The sequence below is a fragment of the Notothenia coriiceps genome, unplaced genomic scaffold (assembly GCF_000735185.1).
Source record: "Notothenia coriiceps isolate Sejong01 unplaced genomic scaffold, NC01 NC01_scaffold00002828, whole genome shotgun sequence".
Taxonomy (NCBI): Eukaryota; Metazoa; Chordata; class Actinopteri; order Perciformes; family Nototheniidae; genus Notothenia; species Notothenia coriiceps.
The window spans coordinates 168,129-180,520 of record NW_011335529.1 but is presented as its reverse complement, the minus strand read 5'-3'; the positions used below and the strand labels follow the sequence as shown (position 1 = coordinate 180,520).

The following is a 12,392-nucleotide window of genomic DNA, read 5'->3' as shown; positions in this document are numbered from 1 at the left end:
TTACACAAGAACAGTACAATAAACTGCATGCATACAAATGCATGATTTGACTACACACACATACTGCTCCTGTCCTGCTGTTTCCACTGAAAGACTGATGTTTGCTGGTGTCCCAGGGAGTGGGAGTCAAAACAATACGCTGTAATTGAATCCCTGTTGCCACTGTGCACCTTACTCCCTCTCTCTAATTGTGGCAACAATCTCTCACAGTCACTATCTATCTTGAAAGGAGTTTGCTTCTTTGTTGCCTTGGCCTGATTATCTGTTTTCTTTTTATATGTCTCTTTAACTGGCCATTTCTCCCCATCTCTTCTCAATTTCCTATAGATTTTGTGTACGCATTTCTTTCACTATTTGCATGTAAGAATGGTAAAGCACACATTAATGAGTTAGGTGTCTTTACTAGATAAATGTTATTAAATGTATGTCCATTTTACTGTGAACGATCATACACAAAACTTGTATTTTTGGATGTAATCATTTCCATGTGTGTGCATTAGTGTCTTGCATATGTGTGTGTCCTTTGTGCGCTGAATGACACCTCAACCCGTCGGTGTCCTCAATGCTTCATTGCTCTCCATTGTTTTGCTGTTCGTTTGACTGACATGTCATCCTCAAAAGATGTTTGCATCGCCTAGGCACTCTAGATTGGACACGCTTGCACGATCCCAGCCTGGGCTGCGTTTGAAGAAAGACAGGCAGTTTGGTTCTGGTTTATTTATAGTCTCTCAAACTTGTTCACACTCTGAAGACAATGTTTTCATTAGAAGCCTCGCACACAGGCATTTCCTCAGTAGTTACACCTTATCTGTAGTAATTGTTTTAATTTTTCCGGATATAGGTAAAGTGAGTCAAATCATGACAAGTCATTTTCTGGAAAGTGTTCCATTATAGGCAGGGTTTAATGATTGTTGAGAATGTTTGTCCTTGAACACAGCTACAGCTCGCTGAGTTACAACAAACACAATAAAAATGAAATAGTAATATAAATATAGCTCATGATTTGCAAGTAGGTCACTTTGTACTAATAGATGGACCGGGAAGGAATTGTTGTTCATCAGCATCACTCACTTTAATTTAAAATGTAAGACAATCCAGGTCATATATCAAGGATGCTCACAGGAACTATACTGAGCTTAAATAAAGGCCTTGAGGGTTGACTCATCCCCAGGAAATAAATTCCATGTTTGTATGTTTATCAGGATTTTAGCCACTATTCGGCATTCTTCTGAAGATTGCGATCTCTAGAGGATTTGGAGAAATGATGGGAAATGATGCTCAGAGATTAATGGTCCCTAGTGGATATATCCTAATGATAAGGTGATCCTCTGGTTTTTATTCCATTCCCCATATTAATTGCAGATGTGTGGTTTTGAGTGAAATGCCTCAACACTAATTGGATAGATTGCAGTCTAAATTGGCGTAAACATCCATGCTCTCGTTTGGAAAACCTGCGGTAACCTCCTTCATTTCACTGCCCTTAAAGTCATGTATTCTGCAACAACTAGGTTTCCACCAAATGACACACTGTCCCTTTAATATATGTGTGTATTCATGTATTTCACATAATTAGATTACATGTTTCGTCCTAGTATGAGCTCGTAAGGTCCAATAATTGAAACATAATTTCCCCATGCCATTGTGTTGGAGCTGGAGGGGGCTGACTGTAATTGCATCTTAAAGTACACAGTATATCATTTCAGATCATTACGGGGTACGTAGGTTGATGTAAGAAGAGAGCAGAGTGAGGGATGTGTACAGGTGAAGGAGAGAAGTGCACACACATGCGTGCACAAACACATGCACACGCACGCACACACACACACACACACACGCACGCACACGCACGCACGCACGCACGCACGCACGCACGCACGCACGCACGCACGCACGCACGCACGCACACACACACACACACACAGATGTTATCACTTTCAAGGATTAATCAGCTTATGAGTATTATGCAGGCGGTGAGAAAAAAAATGTAACCAAACAGAGATAAGCGATGAAATGTTTTATCTTGAGTCAGTAGGAAGGTCTAATGTAATTCTATCACGATTTCTAAAACTGTTCATTGTTATTAGAGATTTTTAGATTTTCTTCAGAAAATATTCATTTTTGTAAAGACTAGTCACGGACATGCACGGACATGCACACGCACACACACACACACACACACACACACACACACACACACACACACACACACACACACACACCTAACACAGAAGAGGGGCTGGTGATATTTACTTTAGTATTGTCGGAAATCTAGGACCAGCTGTCATCTGTAGTGTGTGTGGGCATTTATAAAAACGCATAGGCACTTTATTTGTTGCTTATTATCAACCTGTATGATGTGTGATTGGGAAAATCAACAAATTAAACAGCAATATTTGAATGTACTTTGTGGACCTTGAGATGCATTCTTGGAAATCAGCATTAACCCAAATTAGTTTAAAGGTAAGAAGTTAAAGGATATTTCAATAAAAAACAGCGTTACCACAATTTAAACACATGTTTGTCAAATATACAAGATTAACAAAAAAGTTGACATAGTTAATGTTCTGTCTGCTAAGAAATCTCGCTCTGTCGCTTACAAAGTTTGTTTAAAAACACTCTTAACGCTTCATATTATTACTGGCAAGGCTACAGTATATTTAAAGATTGATGGTGTTTCTCTAAAAAGACACAGTTGTACAAGTCACAATGTTGAAGCTACTGATAAAATGAACAGCTTAAAAAATCATGAATGTAGCCACAAGGTTAAACCACTGTGGCTTCACTGTGGGATAAACAGGTTTGCGGTTGACTAGTTTGGACAGGCTTTGACATTATAACATTTTGAGTAGAACATTTCTTCAGCCAACAATCACAGTCGATATGGAAACAGGACTATTAACAGAACAGTAAACCAATGAACATCCTAACCCGATTGATGCCTTGCTCTGATAATTGTCCATAATCTGATCATTATGTGCATGTAAACATAGCCATTGTCTGGTTCCATTTGCCTTCATTCATTTTGCAATGAATGCCGTAGGTAATCAAATCTGTAAAATTGGATCTAAATTGATTCATGAGACAGCCATAATGCCCTGAATACACACACGTGTGAGTCACAAGGAGAAACCACAAGAGTTGTTCTCCCTCAGAAATACTTTTCTGATAAAAACTGTTAAACTATTTCTCTAAGAAACAACTTTCTAAAGATGGTGTTTTGTTGACACCATGAAGTGAGATGTCCTGGGTGGGCCGACACTTTTTTCATAAAGAAATTGAAAAGAAATAAAGCCAAAGATTTTCCTTTTTATACTTCTGTTTGTGCATATTTCCAAACTAGATACAAAACATTGAGTTTTAGAGGCGCCTCATTTTTAACCTCTAGCAGTTACTGCTTCCCGTCTTATAGGCTATTCACCTCAGCAAGCATGACAGAGACATCAATCTTCTTACTTTTCAACAAGCAAGACAGTACATTTTCCCCCAAAAATCGGACCTTGTTGTGGTATGAAGCTGACCGTTGAGCGGCCCGACCAAGCAAGGAGGCAGAGGCAGAGAGTTCAAATATAACCCGGTGTGGGCATTTATTACTCTTCGTGGTACATGACACAGCCTCAATCTTACTGTCTCATGTGAACACAGTCACCAGCAACAAGGATCTCACACACACTACCTGTCCACTGACAGGGAAAACAGAGCCTAAATACACACACACTAATCAGGCCAATAAGACACAGGTGGGGGGGGGAGGAGACAACACAGGGCACCAGGTGAACCCAATCACCAGCCACAGACAAAACGGGAGGGGGAACACTTTCAAACTAAACCACATATGCAATATTACAAGGCCCGAAGCCGTCAGTCCACAGTGACGAAGTTACCTTTGTCACATGTGGAAAGGATATAACCACCAAAGGGTCCATTGGAAGTGACTGAAGGGTCAAATGAAATCTTACTTGTGGCATAACCCTAACCCCGATTGGATTATAAAAGAAGAAAGTCTCATTTTACTAATGCTTTCCGCCATAGATACATTTACACTCTCACAGCTTTCTGAATTACATTTCTGAGTGAAATACAGTACAATGGGAACGACAGAAATGTGTTTCTTTCAGATGCCCAGTTTTTTGCAGAAGGAACACTATACATCACCAAAGCAACACATATTTCAATACACTCGTCTGTGTAAACACTTGAATTAATAAGTGTGTTGAAGGCTATTATAGTGTATATTCTTTATCACTCTGATATAATTATCGTGCGCGGCGCGTTGCAGACGTGCGAGAGTCGGAGGCTTTTATAGATTAATCATCAATGTTTCCCAGCTGATATGTTTGTAGTTAAGATGAGACATTTCTCTGGGTCACACATCTAGCATGGGAGGAATGAGGGAGGACAGAAAGGATGGAGCGAGGGAGGGAGGGAGGGAGGGAGCGTGGAGAAAGATATAGGATGGAGAAGAAGATGAATCCCAAAGACTTTGCATCATACCTTCTCACGCTCACTCTCCTTTCCTATCTGCCTTCACAGCACACACCTACACCATTTTTCAGTACTTACTAAGGCACTGCAGACTTTTGACATATAGTAACTACACACACTCACTCTCACACACACACACACACACACACACACACACACACACACACACACACACACACACACACACACACACACAAACACACACATGTTTAAATTGCCAGATGAAGGAGCACATACATCAATGGGAGGACTGTGGAAGCACGTGTGTCACAGAGATAAAAGCATTATGCAACACATGCAAGCCTTTAACAACCCTTCATGTCATGTCAGCTATGAGGCACAATACACACACACACACACACACACACACACACACACACACACACACACACACACACACACACACACATACATACAATATACACACTTACAATATACACACTTAGTTACAGGTCACATGATATTAGGTGTGAAGGGACATTTAAGACATGCGGAAAGGCAACACTAATGTGACAGGACTGGGAGAATTGAAAATGGCCTGTAGGAATTTCCACATATGAAGAAAAGAGCTGAATTATAGAGTAAGACTTCATAAGGATGTCATTTATGATAATTTGGATTGAATATGTGAATGATTGTTTCCCATGCCAAGCCAAAGGTACATAGTGTAGACTAAATGAGAAGAATGTTAGATTGCCAGGTAGGCAGGCCAGAAATAAAGATGTTTACTATTTTTATCTTGGATCTCAATCACATGCATAACCTGATGTTATGCTGACGTGCTTTCTGAATGAGTAAGATGGCCCTCTCCAGCGTACGTCCTAGCTTACATGTCTATTCATTTTTCAAATCTTTAAATATCCAAGTCAATTCGGCAAATTTGACCTTTTTCTGCGCTGATGTCCACAGACTGTGCAGAGATATTACAGGAAGCCTCAGAGCTTAAAGTGAAGCGTGATTCTGTCAGAGCGGCATGGCATCTACTCTCCTTTGTCACATCAGCCAGCAGTAAATAAAGTGAATAATGAGAAGTGAATCTCCTGGGATAATGTTAGGTCTTATCTGCAATGACAGTTCCTACCACTGTGCTATATGGAGAAACAACATATTTTTCGAGTCAGACTGAATAATTCTCTTCTTTTTTTTTAGGTGGCGAGATTCTCTGCGAGGTGACTGCTTTCAAGAGTTGCTCCTTGCACAGTGAAATGCCAAAAAAATCCTACTGGCCAAAACACTCTCTTTGAAGTTGTCACTAGAGAGAAGCCACCATGACACCTTCAAAGGAAGTGTGTGTATCACCTCAGGTTTTCTGCGGGATATTTAGGAATAGTGCTTCATACGGACATGGTGCAATAGTGGTCCTCCAGGCCTCCAAGGAGAAATCAAGGACCTGTCCTTTCACAATCATCATGATGCATGTTTCTGCAAGAATCAAAGGGCCAGTGGTAGTGAAGGCACTAAGGTGTCTGTGTTTTATCTCAACAGGGGCTCAAAGAAATGTTGGACAATTATACCTCTACAAGAATAGCAAGACATTTGCAAAGCAGGATAGAAAGAAAAATAACCTGATTCCTTCTTATATTCTTGAAATTGAGCAAGAGGCATGTTTCAAAAGTGCAAGTGTTTTAACTTTAATCTCATCGCCTCTAATTGTCGAACCATTTCATTTAAATAAAAATAAAAATGCTTCTAATTGTATTGAGCACCAGTGTGCACAGAAACTGAGAAATGTTCTGCGATTGGTTTCGACCTTGAGCTTAAATGGTGTTTAGGAATAATCCTGATTATTAAATTGTGATTATTATAATATTTTGTAATCGTTCAGGATTATTTCTAACTTCATTTATCCTACTTGTTAATGTGTTTTAATGTATAACCCTGTCCAAAGGCTTTTGAGACTGTCACACCCAATTAGAATTGCATGTTCAATTCACTACCCTGGAAGTTAATAAAGTTGTTAAAGTTGGAACAGCCTGTGGACAGCCGTTCTTCCTCGCACGTCAGTCGCCGACAACTTCTTACAGAGGACAGGAAAATCTAACTAGAGCACGACCCGTATATTTTCGCACGCCGTGTTCTCAACAGACCGTACTCTTTACATATTAATTATGTTTTCTCCTGGAAAACAAAGGTTTAGACTTTTGGACCTGTTTTAACCTTCTTTTTGTTTTCCTTATATTGCTTCAGCTCACTTATAAATGTGGTCACATAAGACTTCCTTTGAATAAGACATGTACCTCTAATTGAAATGTAACTTTGAAGTCAAGGTTCAAAGTTCTTTATTTGTCATACGAACATAGTTACAGTGTAGTTATGCCGATGAAAATATTGTGTCACAGGCTTCTCCAACAGAGCAACACAAATCACAGAACAAATATAATGCTAGTAAATAGCAAAAGAAAAATAGTTTTAAAAAGTGAAATAGTGCAATAAGAGTCTATATGCAAGTTATTGAAATAGGATATACTGTATAGGTCAAATGTATTGTTATATGCTTATTTATTCATAAACTTTTTCAATATGTAGGTATAATATTAACACACAACAAACACATTTGTTATTATTCAGTATCAACCATAACAACATTGTAACCATAGCCCATATTTATTTATTTTTAATTAATGCTAGAAGAAAAGAAAGCCATCTGCCATGTTTTCTACTTCTGCCACAGTTTAATGACCTCAAAGGACACACAGCTTATATCGTGAAACAAAATCAACCTCCCTTTTTTTTCATACGAGGAATTTAGGGATACATTATTTTTCAGGGAGGAATATAGAAGGCAGAGGCACAACAACTACACATCTCTAGTATTCTAATCCCTGTGTATGACAGTGGTTTTCAAATCATTCCTACAATGAAATCCTACTCCTGTCTGTCTTTGGGAAGAAAAATCTATAAAACCGCCTGCTTAGCCTGAGGAGCGGAGCGGTGCCAACAAATTCCAGGCTTCCACCATCACACACAAACACACATAACCCAAAACAAGACAACTCTCAGTAGAAAAGCACACAGGGTCCATAGCTGCAGGCTCTACAACAGGTGAATACCCCCCTCCCTCCATGACAGTGATGTGTGTGAGAGAAAGACAGACTGAAAAACAGAGAGAGACACAGAGAGGGCAAGGAAGAAACAAAAGAAAGTGATATGAAGAGAGAGTGCGAGGAAGTGTGTGTTATGTAAACCCCAGGTGATGCTTGTTGTCCTGGATGGAAGAATCACCAGGGGGACGAGTGCTCCAGCTTAGCAGCTCTCTCCACACCTCACTCTCAAGCACACACACGAGCAGGAATCAGAAAGAAGTAAATAAATGAAAGAGGACAGAGGAAATGTGGGAATAGACATAAGATTATTGAGGGTAGAGGGTGGGCAAGAAAAAGAGGACGATGAAGAGAAAATAGATGCAGGAGAGGCGAAGGAAGAGAGAAGTGAAATGTATTAAATATCCATTTCAGAAATGTCAGTGTGTCGTTTCGGGAAGCACAAACACTCCACCTTCAGCTGGTTGTTGTTCAGTCCTGTGCAGCTCAGGAGGGGATGAATTATTTCCCCCCTGTGCTGCGTTTTGTGTTTTATCTGTTTACTGGCTCGTCCTCTGTACCAGTAACTGTCCACGATGAGCGCAATTATGGGAAGGGCCTTCCAGGATACATCTGCATACATCACACACATTTCCACACCCACACTAACATGGCTCCCCGAGGGGCCACTGTCGATAACATCCTGTACTCTGCACCTGATGCATGGGGGGGTGGGGGTCGTGTTTGTGCTGAAACAGCAGGAAACATCCTCTGCAGAGATGCTTTATGGTCCCTGTCGGGCTGCTGAGTGAGGATGGGCTTCAGTGTTCCAAATCTTGACCTGTACAACTGCTGTGGAAATCCCAACTCTGACCCCAGATCAGCACTTAAGACGAAGTTGTGGGAATAGGAAACAGCCAACGGGGGTCCAGATCCGGAGCAACACTGCCCCCTAATGGTTCAGGAGTGGAGGTGTGTCTGGTAGAGATGACGTAAGGCCGGGATGTGTGAGTATGGTGGTGATGCAGTAAAAATATAAAATGTGTAAACTATGAGCAGACATGTTCATTCAATAATTGTATATGTTGTGTCATGTTCAATCAAACTAAATAAATAAATTCACCCCAAATAGAGATAGGAAAATGTTAAAATAACCCTTTAAAAGAGAAAAATATTAGCCTTACTTAAAACAACAGTGATACATCACATATTACTTAAAATCTGTGTAGATAAAGATATACAGTTGGAATGAGAATGTAGGGCATTTTCAATTGGCTTGGTAAATTGGAAATACATTTGTTTTGCTATTCAAATACACCCTTAAAGCTATTGATGCTGAAGCAATAACATTTGGTCAATAAAAGGGGAGGGAAAGATGCTACCACGGCGCCTGAAGGCAGCATGGCTCGAGGCAGATCTGCTCACTAACAACTCCCGGTAGGCAGAGAGCAGTGGAGCAGCAGAGATTTATCCATTCAGAGCGACTCAGGAAACACTGGAGCCTAATGCAGACATCGCAATCCTTATTATCCAGAATTTACAGTAGCCTATGTCAGTGCTGTCATGAAACTCCCATTAACATATTTCTGTAACTGAGGACCGAACATAGAATATACAATCTTGGAAACAACAACTTCTGTTTTGAGGTTATTCTGGGTAGTTTTACTGATCTGCGCCATTTGCTATATTTTACTCTATGAATCATGTTCCAAACTGGGAATCGAAAGAAATGTAGTTTTTGCTGAAGTTTCTCTGATGTGCAGTGAAACACAGCAGGGACTGTTCTTTGTGTGAATTCAAAAAGTCACAGTGGGACATAAACCTGTAGGTGGAATCCCCCATAATGAAAAACAAAGTTTTATTTTTTCATTAAAGCTTTTAGTGGGAAGAAATTGCTTGCACACCGCTGCGTTTGACTGAATGGTGCAAGGCCTATAATCTGAAGTGATTTGTTCTCACGCAATGTGGATAATTCCGTCCTTCTGACACTTCATCCGTCTTTACTTCAGTAACACTTTCAGATAAAAATGATGAGGTTCCAATATGTTTAAAATCAACAACAAAATAATCAGATAAAAGGGAAATGTACAGTTATGAAAATATGCAATGATTGAACAGATTTATGTGCACCCTAGTGTGTAAAATAAGATTATAATTAATTATTCACATCTCTCCACACCTAAACCCATTTTATTATTTTCCCCATTTCATTTCAAGCAGTTGCAAGGTAGGGCACCATATGCTTAAGAGTTAACAAATTACATATTTGCCCTTTGAGAACCCATCTGCTTTGTGTCTAAATAACATTTTCCGTATCCGCTCTCACTGGTTGACATTTTGGGCTAAGGGAACCAGAGCAATCAGGACTGGATTGATAATATCATTGAATGCTTGAAGTGAAATAAGGAATAGAAAGATAAAAGAATTTCAGAAATATGGAAATGACCTTTACTATCATCAGGCTGTATACTCAAACTGTGACTGTAATCAGAGCTACGGCCTGTTTTCAGGGTAATCGGAAAAATTGTTCTGTATACTAAATGGACTGGCGCACTGAGATCAATGAAACAACTCTTAAAACCATTGAGTCTTATTTAAGAAACCAAATGACCACTTATATCAAATTGAGCTGAAAAGGCTTTCTGAGCTTCTTTTCTGGAATTTTGATCTGTGTGAGGCTGAAATGAGAAGTGTTAAGTCTGATTTGTAGATTTACTATGTTGAATTATGTCCACATTTCACAATTTATACCTCAAGATCTTGACAGTTTTATGTTTCTACACTTCATCTTCCCTTTATGTCTAAGAGGGACAAAGCACAATGTCTGGTGACCTTTGGAATACGTGACAAAATGAAAGGGTCGGTTCACCTAATTCACTTTTTGACTTCACCTGTATCGCTTTCTGTTAAAGAATGTTGGTCAATAAACTCTTCTCAGCATACTTCATTGAATGTCTGGAAATATAAGTTGTTACTGAGTTTTCTTTATTAAATTTTTCATTGAGCAGTAATGAAGCTAACATGTTCTCACTGCCATTCGGGCGGCCATGCACAGAGGTTTTCTGAGGCTGATATTTCAGATATTAGTGGTGACTGGTAAACATTCCAAGGCATATGGGTAAACTGACTTCTATAGAAATAAGTACAAACATGTTTATTGCATATAAAAAAATCTATCTATTAAAAATGGTTTAATGACTTATAATATGGCTGTATCTTGCTCAAGTTACTCAGGAAGCAACTTCAGTTTGCATGCTTCAAAACGTATTCAGAACTCAAGAAAGTTGCCCGTTTTTTGTTTATTTTCTGTTAACTGACTGTACCAGATGTTTAGCTGACAGTGACAGCTGCTGAAACTAAATAAGCGTGCGTCCTGCTACCTGCTTCACCTAACTCAAAAATAAAGCTGATGAGTTCTTGTTCTGCAAAAAAAACGAATATGGTTACAATCTCAAAATCTCTGAGGCCTTTTTAAGCACTACAAACTACATTTAGACTTTACAGTTCTAATTTTCCTGCATCCCCAGGGGCATCTAAAACGTTATTGATTTTGTTGTGCTATTCATACAGTAATCTCATAAGACCCTCACCAGTCGTTCTTGCATTGTAAAAGGAAAGTCCTTGTTTACTGTATAGAGTTTCTTCAGGAGCATTCAAGGGCAGTGGACACATGATAGGTCTGTGTCTTCATCCTCCGCTTCATCTCTCTTATCATCTGACATACAGCCAGAGGGTAACAGCAACACACTGCGGTCCAGTCCTCACACACACTGCCCTGTGAATTAACATGCAGACAGGCAAACACAAGCATGCAAAAAACAAACACAGGAAGCACACATGCAGAGACAACAACATAGCAGGAAAACACCCGGAACCATGAGATGCATATATGAAAATACATTAAAAAGTAAGTAGTAATATTATTGAATCTTTTCTGTATTCTCCTGGTAGGTATTGGTTTTCCATGTATTGTGAAGTATTAAAGGGCACATATTATGCAAAATCCACTTGTTCATGTCTTTTATGCATACATACTGTACATACATACATACATACATACATACATACATACATACATACATACATACATGTGTCCCGTCTGTGAGAGTTTCAGGCAAAAAGATTAGCTCGCTTTTTTTCCTTATTCATTTAATAACCTGTCATGAGCTGATCACATTTTGGCCACTTTATGATGTCATAACGATTTTTTTGGCTTGTGTAACCATTAGCCAATAACCAACCAAGGTAACATCCCCCCACGTTATCACCTGAATCTCCTCCTAAAGCACCATGGTGTTCTTTTTAACCAAATATCTCACAGAGGGGTGTGGGGAGTCGCTCCTTATTTTTCATCTAAAGTAACAGACAGAGAATCAGCACTTTTGAAACAGGGCTGAAACAGAGGGGATTATGGGATGCTACAATGATCTGTTTTGTATTTTTGAGGTCCAAACACTTCAGAGACATTTTCGTATATATCTGAGACCTATAATATATGGATGAAAAAGAGTATAATAGGAGAGCTTTAAATAGGATTATCAGTTGGTATCAGGTTATGGATATGTTTAAGAAGGGCCTACTTCACCTCTGTGCAAACATGCATATTGATATTTTGGCCGGGTAGGGTGGCAGTTTAGCAATATAGGTGAAAAACAACTGATAATGGTTATTAATAGGTGATATAAGAACACACTTAACCCGTATCTTATTAGGCGCTCTGCTGATCCCAACTCGCATGCAAAAGTGGATCCTGGCAGCAGAGAATACATCAGACACTCGGCCATAATGGTTGGAGCTAAACCTCAGGTCCAAACAGCACCGCACCAGAGCCCCGAGGGACACTGCAAGCATAGATTAGCCAACAATATGTGTTAGTGAGGGTCCTTTTGG

At 39.5% G+C, this 12,392-nt stretch overlaps 1 protein-coding gene across 3 annotated transcripts in view; it reads right to left on the bottom strand.

Moving 5' to 3' along the window:
• Positions 1-10,469: 10,469 nt before the first annotated feature.
• LOC104940931 (cornifelin homolog B) overlaps positions 10,470-12,392 on the bottom strand; it is an 8,028-nt gene continuing 6,105 nt past the window's right edge. For 2 of the 3 annotated variants that reach the window (XM_010765947.1, XM_010765946.1), the window contains one exon: positions 10,470-11,277. In XM_010765947.1, the coding sequence (XP_010764249.1) occupies positions 11,146-11,277 (132 nt within the window). In that variant the 3' untranslated portion in view covers positions 10,470-11,145. The remainder of the gene's footprint in view (positions 11,278-12,392) is intronic. The other variant, XR_797840.1, reaches the window with a different exon arrangement.